The sequence below is a fragment of the Hyperoodon ampullatus genome (genome assembly GCF_949752795.1).
Source record: "Hyperoodon ampullatus genome assembly, chromosome: X".
NCBI lineage: Eukaryota > Metazoa > Chordata > Mammalia > Artiodactyla > Ziphiidae > Hyperoodon > Hyperoodon ampullatus.
This window is the reverse complement of record NC_136913.1, coordinates 42629992-42648348: the sequence shown is the minus strand read 5'-3', so window position 1 is coordinate 42648348 and position 18357 is coordinate 42629992. Positions and strand designations below refer to the sequence as shown.

At 41.1% G+C, this 18357-nt stretch overlaps 1 protein-coding gene across 2 annotated transcripts in view; it reads left to right on the top strand.

Annotated features, from left to right (window-relative positions):
- The window catches only part of SLC9A7 (solute carrier family 9 member A7), a gene marked incomplete at both ends in the record, with an annotated part of 141627 nt that overhangs the window by 80761 nt on the left and 42509 nt on the right, over nt 1-18357 (top strand). The window contains 3 exons of one of the 2 annotated variants that reach the window (XM_079727329.1): nt 16090-16195; nt 16528-16652; nt 17619-17732. In XM_079727329.1, coding sequence (XP_079583455.1) covers nt 16090-16195; nt 16528-16652; nt 17619-17732 — 345 coding nt within the window. Of the gene's footprint in view, nt 1-16089; nt 16196-16527; nt 16681-17607; nt 17733-18357 lie in introns of both variants that reach the window. The other variant, XM_079727328.1, reaches the window with a different exon arrangement.

Genomic DNA, 18357 nt, shown 5'->3' with positions numbered 1-18357 from the left:
TGTCTCTATGAGCTTGACTACTGTAGATACCTCATAAAAGTGGAATCATCAGAAGTTGTCTTTTTGTGTCTGGCTTATTTCATTAGCATAATGTCCTCAAGATTCATCTATGTTGTAACATGTGTCAGAATTTCCTTCCTTTTAAACCTGAATAATACTCGATTGTATGAATATACTGCATCTTGTTTATCTATCCATCTGCCAACAAGCACTTGGGTTGCTGCCACCTGTATTTCCCTTTTGTCTGTCATTTTAGAATGTCTAATTTAGTCATAATTTTTACACTTAGACTGTCTTTTTTCTCAGTGTTGTGCTTTTGCGTTCTTTTAGGAAACGTATCATTTGGTTTAAATAATACCTTTGCTTAGTAGAAATGCACACCAGTACCTGTAGTGAATGTAATTTAATTTGTAAAGTCCTTTTGTGCGATGTTCCTGCACACTGTGATGTGGTTCCTATTCATAAATCTCTTACCTTGTATTTTTCAAGTGTTAGTTGAACCAGTTCTTAACAGTGGAATTATTATATACCCTTCCTCCCCTGCAGCTCAAAACAAACAAACAAGCTCTCCTCTCCAAGTTGGAACCCATAATTGAATCGGTTCACATAAAGTAGTTATGGCTATTCTTTCCTCTAGTGTTAACTACTGAGAGTGCCATTGCAGGGAAAGAATTTATGGAGAAAGAGCTGATCTTGTTCTTACAGTACAGATGGAAAGGTCTTTTCATTGTCTATGATGTCCTCTAACATTCTGGGCAGTAATGATCTCTAAGATATACAGATTCCCACCATGCCCCACCTCCACTTCACCGTGCCTCTTGGGGGGTCCTTTAGATCAGCGCTACCCAGTAGACCTTTCTGTGATGATAGAAATGTTCTATAGTCTTCCCAATCCTTTATGGTAGCCAGTAGCTACATGTGGTGGCTGTTGAGCACTTGAAATGTGGGATAGTGCAACAGAAGAACTGATTTTTGAACTTTATGCTCAGTAATTTAAGTTTAAATGGCTACATGTGGCTAGTGGCTACCGCATTGGATAGCACAACCCTAGACAGTTGTGTAGCTCTGAAAAATCTTGATGATCCAAAAACCGTTGATCTCTCTCACCGCCCCCCTATTTTTTTTAATGTTTTTAAAAAATTTTTGTTCCTTTTTTTTTTTTTTGGCCGCACCACGAGGCATGTGGGATCTTAGTTCCCTGACCAGGGATCGAACCCATGCCCCCTGCAGTGGAAGCATGAAGTCCTAACCACTGGGCCACCAGGGAAGTCCCTCTCACCTCCCTGTTTTCTTACAAACACTCTAAGTAAATTGATACTGAAGACTTGGCTGGTTGAAGCTCCCTTGTTTGTGAGAGGAATGTGGGATGTGGAGTTGCAGGTGGTGGTTTGAGTTCTAGCCCTGCCAGTCACTAAGCGGGTGGCCTGGGCACACTTTATCTCCTGAGCATCAGTTTTCTCATTTATGAAGTAGGAATAATGGTACCTGTTTCCTATTGTGAGGGCTACTGTGAAGATTAAATGAGATAATGCATGTAAAGTGTTGAGCATAGCATCGGCTGATTATGTTGGTCTCTATCAACATCTTCTGACTCAGGCAGAGATTTCTCTGTTTTACCTCTGTGTGTGTGTGTGTGTGTGTGTGTGTGTGTGTGTGTGTGTGTGTTTAATAACAGGTTACCACTTAACCTAAGCACTGTGAAAAGTAGCTTTATTATTCTAACACTACAATGTCTGACATCTCCAAATGTGTGTCGAGAAATGATTCTATATAAGTTTAAGAAAGGTGTTTAGTGTCTCTGAAAATATATTACTAACTATACGCATCTATAACTTTATTACTAAAATCTTACTAGTACCACCAATAAGCAAGGGAAGTTAGTGTAACATAAAGATTACTGATACTGTTTTCTGAGCCATTAGTGTCGCTTCATTTAATTGGATAGAAAGGCTTATTTTTCCAGATTATCTTTGTAATTGTTTACTTCACTTTAATGTGTCCATGCTGTGGTAGAAAATAATGGAAGGTATTACCATGACACACCATTTTTATTTGTCCTGTGAAGATTGGCACAGTAAGGGTTTTATAGAAATGAAAGTTCTAGAAAATTGAAACTTTAAACTTATAAAACATCAGGACATTAACTTTAACTGCTTTTTAATGGAAATCTTTCTGAAATGTAGAATATTTTTGTAAATTAAAAGTGTTTTACCAGCTTTCTAAACATCTGTTGTTTGAGAACCTGGGCCATAAAAGAAATAAAAACTTTAAGTGCAGAGTTAGAGGGGAACCATAAGACCAAATTGACTTCTTGTGCCTGGTGCATCAAACAGAAATTCTGGTGTTGGGATATGTAGTGGTATTGATGGATATGAAAGAGTAAGAGTCCTTGTCCCTGATTTCACTGTACTTGGCTCTTGTGTTTGGTCTTTCTGTTGATGGGGGCAGCCTGTGCGTGGTATGCTATAGGCTGCTCTGTGACCAGGAGCCCTCTCCATTCCGTGGTTATGTGTCATGGGTGCCACGTGCCATCTTTGTGAAACTGTTACTTAAATGGATCCACAATTCAAGAAAGAGAATATAAGTTTCCAACCTGTAGTATTGCTACATTCATAAGCAGCTACCAGAGAAAATGAGCGCCATTCCTTCCTGTGAACCATTATGCAGTGATTCCTCTCACTGTAATCCTGTCACTTTTACACCCCTCGAGTCAATCAGACCCACTCACAGGTTTCAAAAGCTGTGATCTGTGCTGTCAGAGAGTAATTCTCTAGTTGCACCACCCAGGCTGGTCAGCCTTTTGCTTAGTCTTTGAGACTGAGTTCAAATCTGCCACCTGCCAGGTTATTCTTCCTTTACTGCTTCAGTCAGTAGCTCCCCCAGCTCTTGAGTCAGGTCTGTTTTCTACATAACATTACTTGCCGCTTTGTGCTGAGCGTTCGCAAGTGCTAAGTACTCTTTAGTACACAGATGGAGTGTTCAGGGAAAGTTAGTTGAAGGAACAAAGTCAGGTTCTTGATTTTTCCTTCTTTCTCTTTCCACTATTCTTTCATTTTTCCCACTGCTTTTTAGATACCTGTACCAGCAGTCTTCAGTCAGTGAATTGTAATTTCTCAGTCCATGTCCAGTTGGAAACAGCTGCCGTGACCTTGTTCTCTCTGATTGCAGGGGTCCAGCTGTGGGGGGAGCCACTCACCCAGTCTGTCATCCCCTTCCTACCCCCACCCCCGCATCACCTTCTGGTTGTCCTCACCCGTAGTCCTCATCTTGGTTGGGCACCGGCTTGCCCAGGAGGGACATGGCCGACTTCCTGCCTTGCTTTCTAAGGTGGTGGGCAGGAAGAATGAGAAATTGAAATTCAGAACAGCCAAATTCAAACCAGTACAAAGTGTTCATTATTAATTATGCAGAGCTAGTGTTTATTGTCATAAATGAGTTAACTACACATTATTATTATTATAATTTTACTACTGGTACAGTAGTATTTTAGGGAAATAGTGTTTAAAAGTCAAAGGGGGTTTTGAAAATCATGTACTCAAGGCTTCGCTTTACTCTGTCTTTGGACTTTGCTGTGCACTGTTGCATGGCTTCCGTTTGCCCCTCCACATTTCCACACTACCCTTCCCCACTCTCTTCTTGGCACTGGGAGGCTGACTGGTATGGAAGATTGCCTTCTACTTTCCCATTGGATTTGTCCACGGGGAGAGCACCAGTGGGAGACTAGGAGGAGGCTAGACATGCAGGGTCCCTGTGGGCTGGCTGTGTCCCTTGAACAAAGGTCACGGTTCCCATTGGGTGACCCTCTCCACACAGCTCCTGGTTCTGGCAACCACTCCTTGCCTGGACCCTTTGAGCCTAGGGATGGTATAAAAGCTCCCTGTTTTCAGCCACAGGTGCTGCCCTCCCCCTCTCCCGTGCTCTCTACACACTTCTATAAATAATGCCTTTATAAACACTCCTCAGATTACTCATCTGTTTCCTGCCAGAACCCTCGCTGATAAAGTCCTGGGACCCAGGTGTCCTGGGCTGCCAGCCCTGTGCTCTGTTCGTTGAGATTAGCCTCCGCCAGTCTTGAGTCCCTGAGTGACTGACTGACTGATGTGAACAGAGGCCTCTGGTGCCAACCCCCAGTGGACATACTGCATGAGTAATAGATAAAATTTCTCTCGGGTTTGACCACTGAGATTTTGGGAAGTTTGTTACGGCAGCAGAAAGCAGCCCACCACACAGGGCCTGTTTTCTCATCTCTAAATTGGGAGATATGATACTACTGCCTTCCTAGGGTTTTTATGAGGACTAAATGAGATTGTAAAATGTTTAGCATAGTGCCTGCTTCCCGATAAGACCTTAATAATTGTTATTATTATCATTGTTAATTTTTCTTCAACATTGGGTTCAAAACAAGACAATTCTTGTGTCATATAATGATAAACTTAGAGGTTTTGTATTAGTCAGGTTTCTTCAAAGAAACAGAATAAACAGGAGACATATGTGTGTGTGAGGGGGAGAGGGAAAGAGACATACTGATTGATTGACTGCTCGATTGTAAGGAATTGGTTCATGTGATTATGGAGGCTAAGAAGTCTCAAGATCTGCAGTGCAAAGGCTTGAGAACCAGGAGAGCCAATGCTGTAGTTCCAGTCTGGGTCCAAAGACAGGCAGAGAAAGTGAATTCTCCCTTACTCTGCCTTTTTGTTCTAGTGAAACCTTCAACAGACCACATGAGTCCCACCCTCATTGAGGGGGCCATCTGCTTTACTCAGTCTACTGATTCAAATGTTAATCTCATCCAGAACCTCACAGACACATCCAGAATAATGTTCAATCGAATATCTGGGCACACCATGGTCCAGTCAAGTTGACAAGCAAAATTAACCATCACAGGTTTTATGTAAGGAGCCACACATATCGTTCATGTAATAAATAATCCAGAAAACAAGAACTTTTTTTAGCCTAATCCCTAAAGATTTTTCCTGTTGTGTAACTTGATAAATCGTTTTCAAGGGTGGAAGAAAGAGATTGACCTTGTTTGTGTCTTGTTTTATGCAGAAGACATGTCTGTCCTTTAGGAAGTATGCCTGCTGGTGATGCCCCCAGTTGATGTCTGGTTAGCATCTGAAAGCTTAGAGTAGTGGTTTTATTGCCTAGATTTATGATTATCTGGAGCAGCCTCATGATATAGTTGACATTTTTCAACTCCAAATTATTTTCTGTTTACTCTTAATAAATGAGTTAAACTTTTTGAAAAGAAAGGCGTGATGGGAAGTGGTTTCAGAATCTCCCTTAATCCCTAACAAAAATAGAGAAAGCAAGACAGCAAAAAAGAAAACACAGACTCTACTAGCTGACAGAGTATCTCCATGAATCCCCAGTTATCAACTGGGGGGGTCAAACTACCTGTAGCAGTGAGACTTAGGGATAAGAACAGCAGCTGTGCTGGAGGAAGCAAAGGAAAGAGGGGGCTGCTGGTCATTTTGATTGTCAGGGAACCTAGAAATTTCCCACAAGTATTCACACTCAAAAGGAGGGATCCCCACTGGGAGCAAAGAATTTTATGGTCGTATTGGATAACAGCAGTGAATATTGGGAGGAGGCTTTTCAGGCTCTAATTTGTGGGGGAGGGCAAGGAGACTGGAGGAGGTGTGAGGCTGCTGGAGTGACCTGGGCCCTCAGACCTCTCAGGAAATCCCTTGTAGAAGATCTCTCTGCAAGGACAGAGCCACTCCCTAAAAATGACCTGCTTGGACCACGGACCTTGATTGATGGGGCATTAAAGGAGAAAGAAAGCTCAGATAGTAATAATGGAGAAGGCCAGAGGAAGTCGATCTGAGTATTGGCTACACCTCTGGGTGGCTACGCCTCTGGGCCATATTTTTAATACTTCAATGTAAAACCAGAAGAGAGAGCCCTAGAGCCATGAAACTGGAAAAGCTGTTCTGGGCCTTCTACACCCTACCCACCTCACTTAATATGGGCAGCAGAAATGGATTGAGATTGAACTTCATGTAAATATAAGAAAGAATGGGGATAACCCCTATGAAGAATAAAGTTACAGATAATGAAGTCATACCAGAAGAAGAGGGTCCCAAAGCAGATGAAACTTTATTAACATTCCAACAGAAGCTAAAGGAAGTTAAGAAAATGATAGAAGTTATAAAAGAACTGTATACATCAGGATTGGAAAATTCAGAAATGAGAGGACTACACAATAGGGCGTTATGAAAAGAGAGCTGACAGAAAGGAATGGAGGGGGAACCCATGGAGAAAAAGAGATGTAAAGTATTAAAACAATAAATTTGAAAATGGGAAAACCCTGAATGATAGTGTCAAAGAATATACATCAGTGGTCAAACTATAAGGAAATGCAAGGAAATGATTCCTATAAATCAGGTTACTGGTTACTTTTGAGTGAAGGAAGGGCTTGAGATGGGGATGGAACATATTGTGGGGGGGCTTCTGTGGGGGTTGGCAAAGTTCCATTTCCTGAACTGGATGATGGTTACAAGAGTGGTTGGCTTATAATAGTGCTAAATATTTGTTTGGTTTTGTTTTCTAATAGTATCAGTTAGTAATGCGTTTGGCTGCAAATAACAGAAAAATCTGGTGAATACTAGCTTAAACAGAGAGCTATTTAACTTGGCTAACGGCTCCGAGCTGGTGCCATGGCTGCCACTACAATCAGGCATCCAGGCACTCAGTCTTTCTAGGGCATTACCCTTGGCTTTCAGACACACCTTAGTTGCCCCGTGGAGGCAAGACAACTGTACTGCGTCCAGTCTCCACCCTCTTCCAGGCAGCAAAAGTGGCACTCACCGCAAGGGAAGCTGAAGAAGTGAGTTTAGTTTTTCAGGTCCTTATGGCAGAAACTAACAAAGCAGAAGGTAGTTGGGTGTGAGTGTTGAAAGAGAACCCCGCCTGCATGTATACATTTAGAGCAGTGGTTCTCAACCGGGGGTGATTCTGCACCACACCCCTCCCCCCACCCCCCCGCCCAACAGACATTTGGCAATGTCTGGAGGCATTTTTAGTTGTCACAACTTGGCAGGGGAGAATGTGCAGTGCTACTGGTATCTTGTGGGTAGAGGTCAGGGATGCTGCTAAACTGTCTTATGATGCACAGGACAGCCCCCACGACAGAGTTATATGGCCCCGAATATCAGTAGAACTGAAGTTGAGAAACTCCAAAGCCCTTTCAGGTGGGTCCATAAAGTCAAAACTGATTTAATAATAATAGTAGTACATCATTTGTCTTTTTTACTTACGTTCTTTCACAAGTGTTCCATTGAGTGGAGTTTTCCAGGGGCTATATAATGTGTGATACTGACTCTCTGTTGATCGAATGCAGAAACAGATATGAGAACCATCTGTCTTCCATTACTTCAGATGTTAAAGAGATCTGAGAAAATGTAAAACAGTGGATCTCTTCTCACTATTTTTTTTTGTTTTGGAAAATATAATTAGTTTTCATTAAAAATATGTTAACATATAATGGTTTTACTAGTAATTTAAATGAATAAATATTTAATTTTTTGTTTAATTCAATACAGTAAATGTTGATACCTATACCCCGCAAAACTAAAGCTCTTTGGGGCCTCAAAATTTTCTAAGGGTGTAAAGAAGTCCTGAGATCAAAAGTATGAGAGCTGCTGGTCTGGAAAATAGATGATTTTTTAAAAACTTTTTAATGTAATTTTATACAGCAGGTCCTTATTAGTCATCAATTTTATACACATCAGTGTATACATGTCAATCTCAATTGCCCAATTCATCACACGACGATCCCCATCCCCCTGCCGCTTTCCCCCCTTGGTGTCCATACATTTGTTCTCTACATCTGTGTCTCAATTTCTGCCCTGCAAACCGGTTCATCTGTACCATTTTCTAGGTTCCACATATATGCGTTAATGTACGATATTTGTTTTTCTCTTTCTGACTTACTTCACTCTGTATGACAGTCTCTAGGTCCATCCACATCTCAACAAATGACCCAATTTCATTCTTTTTTATGGCTGAGTAATAGTCCATTGTATATATGTACCACATCTTCTTTATCCATTCGTCTGTCGATGGGCATTTAGGTTGCTTCCATGACCTGGCTATTGTAAATAGTGCTGCAATGAACATTGGGGTGCATGTGTCTTTTTGAATTATGGTTTTCTCTGGGTATATGCCCAGTAGTGGGATTGCTGGGTCATACGGTAATTCTATTTTTAGTTTTTTTAAGGAACCTCCATACTGTTCTCCATAGTGGCTATATCAACTTACATTCCCACCAACAGTGCAAGAGGGTTCCCTTTTCTCCACACCCTCTCCAGCATTTGTTGTTTATAGATTTTCTGATGATGCCCATTCTAACTGGTGTGAGGTGATACCTCATTGTAGTTTTGCTTTGCATTTCTCTAATAATTAGTGATGTTGAGAAGCTTTTCATGTGCTTCTTGGCCATCTTTATGTCTTCCTTGGAGAAATGTCTGTTTTGGTCTTCTGCCCATTTTTGGAATGGGTTGTTTGTTGCTTTCATATTGAGCTGGATGACCTGTTTATATATTTTGGAGATTAATCCTTTGTCCATTGATTCGTCTGCAAATATTTTCTCCCATTCTGAGGGTTGTCTTTTTGTCTTGTTTATGGTTTCCTTTGCTGTGCAAAAGCTTTTAAGATTCATTAGGTCCCATTTGTTTATTTTTGTTTTTATTCCCATTTCTCTAGGAGATGGGTCAAAAAAGATCTTGCTGTGATTTATGTCAAAGGGTGCTCTTCCTATGTTTTCCTCCAAGAGTTTTATAGCGTCCGGTCTTAAATTTAGGTCTCTAATCCATTTTGAGTTTATGTTTGTGTATGGTGTTAGGGAGTGTTCTGATTTCATTCTTTTACATGTAGCTGTCCAGTTTTCCCAGCACCACTTATTGAAGAGACTGTCTTTTCTCCATTGTATATCCTTGCCTCCTTTGTCATAGATTAGTTGACCATAGGTGCGTGGGTTTATCTCTGGGCTTTCTATCTTGTTCCATTGATCTGTGTTTCTGTTTTTGTGCCAGTACCATATTGTCTTGATTACTGTAGCTTTGTAGTATAGTCTGAAGTCAGGGAGTCTGATTCCTCCAGCTCTGTATTTTTCCCTCAATACTCCTTTGGCTATTCGGGGTCTTTTGTGTCTCCATACAAATTTTAAGATTTTTTTTGTTCTAGTTCTATAAAAACTGCCATTGGTAATTTGATTGCACTGAATCTGTAGATTGCTTTGGGTAGTATAGTCATTTTCACAATATTGATTCTTCCAATCCAAGAACATGGTATACCTCTCCATCTGTTGGTATCATCTTTAATTTCTTTCATCAGTTTCTTATAGTTTTCTGCATACAGGTCTTTTGTCTCCCTAGGTAGGTTTATTCCTAGGTATTTTATTCTTTTTGTTGCAATGGTAAAGGGGAGTGTTTCCTTAATTTCTCTTTCAGATTTTTCATCATTAGTGTATAGGAATACAAGAGATTTCTGTGCATGAATTTTGTATCCTTCAACTTTACCAGATTCATTGATTAGCTCTAGTAGTTTTCTGGTGGCATCTTTAAGATTCTCTATGTACAGTATCATGTCATCTGCAAATAGTGACAGTTTTACTTCTTCTTTTCCAATTTGTATTCCTTTTATTTCTTTTTCTTCTCTGATTGCTGTGGCTAGGACTTCCAAAACTATGTTGAATAAGAGTGGCGAGAGTGGACATCCTTGTCTTCTTCCTGATGTTAGAGGAAATGTGTCAGTTTTTCACCATTGAGAATGATGTTTGCTGTGGGTTTGTTGTGTATGGCCTTTATTATGTTGAGGTAGGTTCCCTCTACGCCCACTTTCTGGAGAGTTTTTATCATAAATGGGTGTTGAATTTTGTCATAAGCTTTTTCTGCGTCTATTGAGATGATCATGTGGTTTTTATTCTTCAATTTGTTAATATGGTGTATCACATTGATTGATTTGCGTATATTGAAGAATCCTGGCATCCCTGGGGTAAATCCCACTTGATCATGGTGAATGATCCTTTTAATGTGTTGTTGGATTCTGTTTGCTAGTATTTTGTTGAGGCTTTTTGCATCTATATTCATCAGTGATATTGGTCTGTAATTTTCTTTTTTTGTAGTATATTTGTCTGGTTTTGGTATCAGGGTGATGGTGGCCTCATAGAATGAGTTTGGGAGTGTTCCTTCCTCCTCAATTTTTTTGGAAGAGCTTGAGAAGGATGGGTGTTAGCTCTTCTCTAAATGTTTGATGGAATTCACCTGTGAAGGGGCTTCCCTGGTGGCGCAGTGGTTGAGAGTCCGCCTGGGGATGCAGGGGACACGGGTTCGTGCCCTGGTCCGGGAGGATCCCACATGCCGCGGAGCAGCTGGGCCCGTGAGCCATGGCTGCTGGTCCTGCGCGTCCGGAGCCTGTGCTCCGCAACAGGAGAGGCCACAACAGTGAGAGGCCCTCATACGGAAAAAAAAAAAAAAAAGTATTCACCTGTGAAGCCATCCAGTCCTGGACTTTTGTTTGTTGGAAGATTTTTAATCACAGTTTCATTTTCATTACTTGTGATTGGTCTGTTCATATTTTCTATTTGTTCCTGATTTAGTCTTGGAAGGTTATGCCTTTCTAAGAATTTGTCCATTTCTTCCAGGTTGTCCATTTTATTGGCATAGAGTTACTTGTAGTAGTCTCATAGGATGATTTGTATTTCTGTGGTGTCTGTTGTAACTTCTTTTTCATGTCTAATTTTATTGATTTGAGTCCTCTCCCTCTTTTTCTTGATGAGTCTGGCTAATGGTTTATCAATTTTGTTTATCTTCTCAAACAACCAGCTTTTAGTTTTATTGATCTTTGCTATTGCTTTCTTTGTTTCTATTTCATTTATTTCTGCTCTAATCTTTATGATTTCTTTCCTTCTGCTAACTTTGGGTTTTGTTTGTTCTTCTTTCTCTACTTCCTTTAGGTGTAAGGTTAGATTGTTTATTTGAGATTTTTCTTGTTTCTTGAGGTAGGCTTGTATAGCTATAAATTTCCCTCTTAGAACTGCTTTTGCTACATCCCATAGGTTTTGGATCATCGTGTTTTCATGGTCATTTCTTTCCAGGTATTTTTTTATTTCCTCTTTGATTTCTTCAGTGATCTCTTGGTTATTTAGTAATGTACTGTTTAGCCTCCATGTGTTTGTGTTTTTTATGTTCTTTTCCTTGTAATTCATTTATAATCTCATAGCATTGTGATCAAAAAAGATGCTTGATATGATTTCAATTTTCTTAAATTTACTGTGGCTTGATTTGTGACCCAAGATGTGATTTATCCTGGAGAATGTTCCGTGCACACTTGAGAAGAAAGTGTAATCTGCTGTTTTTGGATGGAATGTCCTATAAATATCAATTAAATCTGTCTAGTCTATTGTGTCATTTAAAGCTTCTGTTTCCTTATTTATTTTCATTTTGGATGATCTGTCCGTTGGTGTAAGTGAGGCGTTAAATTCCCCCACTATTATTGTGTTACTGTCAATTTCCTCTTTTATAGCTGTTAGCAGTTGCCTTATGTGTTGAGGTGTTCCTGTGTTGGGTGCATATATATTTATAATTGCATATCTTCTTCTTGGATTGATCCCTTGATGATTATATAGTGTCCTTCCTTGTCGCTTGTAACATTCTTTATTTTAAAGTCTATTTTATCTGATATGAGTATTGGTAGTCCAGCTTTCTTTTGATTTCCATTTGCATGGAATATCTTTTTCCATCCCCTCACTTTCAGTCTGTATGTGTCCCTATGTCTGAAGTGGGTCCCTTGTAGACAGCATATATAGGGGTCTTATTTTTGTATCCATTCAGCAAGCCTTTGTCTTTTGGTTGGAGCATTTAATCCATTCACGTTTAAGGTAATTATCAATATGTATGTTCCTATTACCATTTTCTTAATTGTTTTGGGTTTGTTTTTTAGGTCCTTTTCTTCTCTTGTGTTTCCCACTTAGAGAAGTTCCTTTAACATTTGTTGTAGAGCTGGTTTGGTGGTGCTGAATTCTCTTAGCTTTTGCTTGTTTGTAAAGCTTTTGATTTCTCCATCGAAGCTGAATGAGATCCTTGCTGGGTGGAGTAATCTTGGTTTTAGGTTCTTCCCTTTCATCACTTTAAGTATATCATGCCACTCTCTTCTGGCTTGTAGAGTTTCTGCTGAGAAGTCAGCTCTTAACCTTATGGGAGTTCCCTTGTATGTTATTTGTCATTTTTCCCTTGCTGCTTTCAATAATTTTTCTTTGTCTTTAATTTTTGTCAATTTGATTACTATGTGTCTCGGTGTGTTTCTCCTTGGGTTTTTCCTGTATGGGATTCTCTGTGCTTCCTGGACTTGGGTGGCTACTTCCTTTCCCATGTTAGGGAAATTTTTGACTATAATCTCTTTAAATATTTTCTCAGGTCCTTTCTCTTTCTCTTCTCCTTCTGGGACCCCTATAATGTGAATGTTGTTGCGTTTAATGTTGTCCCAGAGGTCTCTTAGACTGTCTTCATTGCTTTTCATTCTTTTTTCTTTATTCTGTTCCGCAGCAGTGAATTCCACCATTCTGCCTTCCAGGTCACTTATCCGTTCTTCTGCCTCAGTTATTCTGCTATTGATTCCTTCTAGTGTAGTTTTCACTTCAGTTATTGTATTGTTTCTCTCTGTTTGTTTGTTCTTTAATTCTTATAGGTCTTTGTTAAACATTTCTTGCATCTTCTCGATCTTTGCCTCCATTCTTTTTTCGAGGTCCTGGATCATCTTCACTATCATTATTCTGAATTCTTTTTCTGGAAGGTTGCCTATCTCCACTTCATTTAGTTGTTTTTCTGGGGTTTTATCTTGTTTCTTCATCTGGTACATAACTCTCTGCTTTTTTATCTTGTCTATCTTTCTGTGAATGTGGTTTTTGTTCCCCAGGGTGCAGGATTGTAGTTCTTCTTGCTTTTGCTGTCTGCCCTCTGGTGGATGAGGCTATCTAAGATGCTTGTGCAAGTTTCCTGATGGGAGGGACTGGTGGTGGGTAGAGCTCAGTAAAGCTTTAATCTCCTTGACTGCTGATGGGTGGGGCTGGGTTCCTTCCCTGTTTGTTGTTTGGCCTGAGGCCACCCAACACTGGAGCCCACCTGGGCTCTTTGGTGGGGCTAATGGCAGACTCTGGGAGGGCTCACGCCAAGGAGTACTTCCCAGTGCTTCTGCTGCCAGTGTCCTTGTCCCCATGGTGAGCCACAGCCACCCCCCACCTCTGCAGGAGACCCTCCAACACTAGCAGGTAGGTCTGGTTCAGTCTCCTATGGGGTCACTGCTCCTTCCCCTGGGTTCCGATGTGCACACTAGTTTGTGTGTGCCCTCCAAGAGTGGAGTCTCTGTCTCCACCAGTCCTGTCAAAGTCCTGCAGTCAATTCCCACTAGGCTTCAAAGTCTGATTCTCTAGGAATTCCTCCTCCCATTGCTGGACCCCCAGGTTGGGAAGCCTGACGTGGGACTCAGAACCTTCACTCCAGTGGGTGGACTTCTGTGATATAAGTGTTCTCCAGTCTGTGAGTCAGCCACCCAGCAGTTATGGGATTTGATTTTACTGTGATTGCACCCCTTCTACCATCTCATTGTGGCTTCTTCTTTGTATTTGGATGTGGGGTATCTTTTTTGGTGAGTTCCAGTGTCTTCCTGTGGATGATTGTCCAGCAGTTAGTTGTGATTCCGGTGTTCTCGCAAGAGGGAGTGAGAGCATGTCCTTCTACTCTGCCATCTTGGTTCCTAATCGAAAATAGCTTATTTTTAAATGTCTATGAAATGTGAAAACTGTGAGAAGTGTAATTTTGTATACTCTGTTATAAATGAAGACTTTCATTATTTCACAATCCTTTATTAAACCTTCACTGTGCCCCGACCCTATGCTGGAGCACAGTGATCAATAAAATAGGGTTTCTATTTCCATGTTCTTTCTTTTTATTCCTGGTGGTCATTAACAGACATTTAAAGAGAAATTGATTTTGTTAGCTCTAAACTCAAACTTGAATGACCAGAAATAGGCATTTTCCCCCCATTATGGTTTTTTCATTTTTAATTAGTATAGTTAATATGTAATGTTACATTAGTTTTAGGTGTACAGCAAAGTATTATGTTATTTTTTTCCAGATTATATTCTTTTTTTAACATCTTTATTGGAGTATAATTGCTTTACAATGGTGTGTTAGTTTCTGCTTTATAGCAAAGTGAATCAGTTCTACATATGTATATGTTCCCATATCTCTTCCCTCTTGCGTTTCCCTCCCTCCCAGTCTCCCTATCCCACCCCTCTAGGTGGTCACAAAGCACCAAGCTTATCTCCCTGTGCTCTGCGGCTGCTTCCCACCAGCTATCTATTTTATGTTTGGTAGTGTATATATATGTCCATGCCACTCTCTCACTTTGTCACAGCTTACCCTTCCCCCTCCCCATATCCTCAAGTCCATTCTCTTATATTACAAATTTTTGAATAAACTTTTTATTGTATCTTTTGGATATTAAAAGGTGTAAGTCTGGGCTGATGACAAATTACCAGGAAATTAAACCTGCACTTTAATCTTATTGTTTGGGAGCATGGCAGAACCAGCTAGCACCAAGTTTACATGCTCTTCAGATCCCCAGCAAGCCCAGGTTTATGATCTTCCCTTTTGCAGAGTCCTTTTTCCAATGCTTTACCACTAAGATTTTGAGATAAAAATGGTACTTATGGGACTTCCCTGGTGGCACAGTGATTAAGCATCCGCCTGCCAATGCAGGGGACATGGGTTCGATCCCTGGTTCGGGAGGATCCCACATGCTGCGGAGCAACTAAGCCTGTGCGCCACAACTACTGAGCCTGCACTCTAGAGCCTGCGAGCCACAACTACTGAGCCCGCATGCCTAGAGCCCATGCTCCGCAGCGAGAGAAGCCACCACAATGAGAAGCCTGCACACCGCGACAAAGAGTAGTCCCTGCTCACCACAACTAGAGAAAGCCCGCACGCAGCAGCAAAGACCCAATGCAGCCAAAAATAAATTAGTTAATTAATTCAAAAAATAAAATAAAAAATAAAGTAAAGTAAAATAGGCTTTCTTTGCAGCAACATGGATGGACCTAGAGACTATCATCCTAAGTGAAGTAAGTCAGAAAGAGAAAGGCAAATACCATATGATATCACTTATATTTGGAATCTAAAATATGACGTGAACGAACCTATCTACGAAACAGAAAGAGACTCACAGACATAGAGAACAGATTTGTGGTTGCCAAAGGAGAGGAAGGTGGGGGAGGGATGGAGTGGGAGATTTGGATTAGCAGATGCAAACTGTTATATATATCAATAGAATGGATAAACTAGCACAGGGAACTATATTCAGTATCTGTGATAAACCATAATGGAAAAGAATACGAAAAAGAATGTGTGTGTGTGTGTGTGTATTCAGATATCACTTTGCTGTAACCTGAAACTAATACAACTTTGTAAATCAACTACACTTCAATAAAGTAAAAAATAAAATAGGGTTTCTGCCTTCAAAGAGATTTCACCCCACCAGTAGAGCCAAGTCACATTAATTGTGATTATTTTTTACGTTCTGTAATAGAAGTGTTTTCAAAGTGTGATGGGATTACAGTTGAGAGCACAGTGTTATTAGAATCAAGCATCATATCACTCCTCATTAAGATTAGGAAGATTGGGGCTTCCCTGGTGGCGCAGTGGTTGAGAGTCCGCTTGGGGATGCAGGGGACACGGGTTCGTGCCCCGGTCTGGGAAGATCCCACATGCTGCGGAGTGGCTGGGCCCGTGAGCCATGGCCGCTGAGCCTGCGCATCTGGAGCCTGTGCCTCACAACGGGAGAGACCACAACAGTGAGAGGCCCGCGTACTGCAAAAAAAACAAAACAAAAATAAACAACAACAACAAAAAGATTAGGAAGATTGCCATTTTCATTTCTGCCGTAGACAGAGGACCCATCTTTGACTCCCTTACTGTCTTCCAAACCACCCTGTCCCACCAAAGATAAGAATTGCTTCTATGAATTTGTTATCAATGGCTTAAAGTCAGAAACCACAACTAATTTGTATGCTTTTGGCCCATGTTTTAGTGACTGTACTGGCGATATTTAATGAATTGCATGCAGATGTGGACCTTTACGCACTTCTGTTTGGAGAAAGTGTCCTAAATGATGCTGTTGCCATTGTACTGTCCTCGTAAGTAACAATATTTCTGCCTGGGAAGAGAGACTCTGGCTTCCTGAATGCTCTGGGCTAAAATCAGAGGCCCATCTTAAATGTGTTAAATTTTGAATTGGGTGCTCTTCTAAATGAGGTTTATAGACTTAGTTGATAAAGTTATGTTGCTTTGTCCAGTTGGCAGTGGTTGGAATACCGATACCATTATAACATGGTGACTGCAGATTAAATTAAATGAATACACCATGGGGAGGGATCTGCAGAGTGTAGATACCTACGTTTGTCGATATTTGTAAGTACCATGGTGTAAAACCAGCTTAGTGTTTTTTAACTCTCTCTTTAAACTCCAGGTCTATTGTTGCCTACCAGCCAGCGGGGCTGAACACTCACGCCTTTGATGCTGCTGCCTTTTTTAAGTCAGTTGGCATTTTTCTAGGTATATTTAGTGGCTCTTTTACCATGGGAGCTGTGACTGGTGTTGTGACTGCTCTAATATCCTTTTTGTAGTTTCTGCCCCTGCCGAAGTATGACTATGTGGCATTGCACTTGGGAAAAGAAAGTTCTCAGTTCTTCTTTCAGAAATGAATCTTAAATTAATTGTTTCACGGGGGGCTGGGGGCTCCTGAAATGTCACCCTTTGGTGAAACATGACAGTCAGTGGCCTAGCTAAGAGTTTGAGAAAATGTTTGAGAGTGGAGCTCGTGGCTTAGCTCTGTCCTCACCTTTGTGTTTTCTGTCCTTCCTATAAACCTGTCGGAGATAGGAGCTTGGGGGAAGCGTCAGTTTTTTTTGGGGGGGTGGGGTGGGGCAGAAAGAGTGGAAGAGCCAGGAGGAGGCTGGGAATCAGGGACCACCTCTCAGGAGGCTGGGAGGAAGCAGGCTGTGAAGTACTTTAGCCACAGCCTGACTGCTGTTGTCCAGTGTTCCAGGCCATATGGGGCTAACGTGGCCGTAAGTAGCCAGGGACTATCTGGGGGAATTACAGCAAGGTGGCCTTCCTTAAGCCAAGGACTGTACAATGTTGACTTAAAAACCAACCAACCAACAAACCAACCAACATAAAAGCAAAGTGCAGAATGAGCAGGCAAGCCTTCCACAGGTTAAGATTTAACCATTTTAAGTGTACAATTCAGTGGCCTTAGGTGCATCCACGATGTTGTGTAACCATCCCCACTATTTCCCGAACCTTCTTCGTCATCCCCAGCAGAAAGTGTGTGCCCATTAAACAATATGATCCCTATATCCTCCCCTCTCCCAGCCCTTGGGAACCTCTATTCTACTGGGAAGCTTCATTTTCTTTACTTTAAAAACCAAACAGCAGCTCTGGGGCCCCAAAGGAAGAGCTGAAGGGAAAGGGTAGCCCTTAGGGAGGGGTCCTGGGCTAAGAGAGTGTGGTTCTCGGTGACCCTGATGCTTGTTGCTGGAGACAGTTCCTTGACAGGAGCTGACGTGACCAAGTTTACCAAGCTGCACTGCTTCCCCCTGCTGGAGACGGCGCTCTTCTTCCTGATGTCGTGGAGCACCTTCCTCTTGGCAGAAGCCTGTGGGTTTACCGGTGGGTTTCCTCTGCCCTTGGCCACCCTTCCCCTCACTGTGGCGGAGGCTGTGGGAGCTTGAGGGGAGCGAAGAATTCTTAAATAGCTGCTGCCCAGAGTTGATAAACCACTCACGGAGTGTCCATATGGAGGACTGCTGAGCAAGGCTGGTGTTCTGCCTTATGAATAATTTAGTTTCCCAGAGCTACATATTTTTTTAAAGGATAAGCTTTATTGTTTCAAACTCAGTTACATCTTTGAGTACTCATTCTAACTATAAGTATATACTTAGCTGCAAAAGTTACTGAATATATTAACACCTTATTTGTATCCTCCCCTGGATTGCTTCATTATTTTACAAACAGTAGCAATAACAAGCAAAATATATATCCTTTTAAAGGTAATTTTGCTTCTACTCAGATGAGTGTGAGCACAATTTTTCCTTGTTTTGTTTCTGGTCTGTTTAATCATTGCTTTTCAATACTGTGTTTTTATGGTGCCCGTTTCATAGATTATTAGTGTGAGTGATCATGTGGTTTTAGTTCCTCACATTACCTCATTAAAAAAAATCATTGGATTTTTCTATTAGAAAACTCAAGTACAGTTACTATACATAATCCAGGTAATTCGGAAGTCCTTCTTATC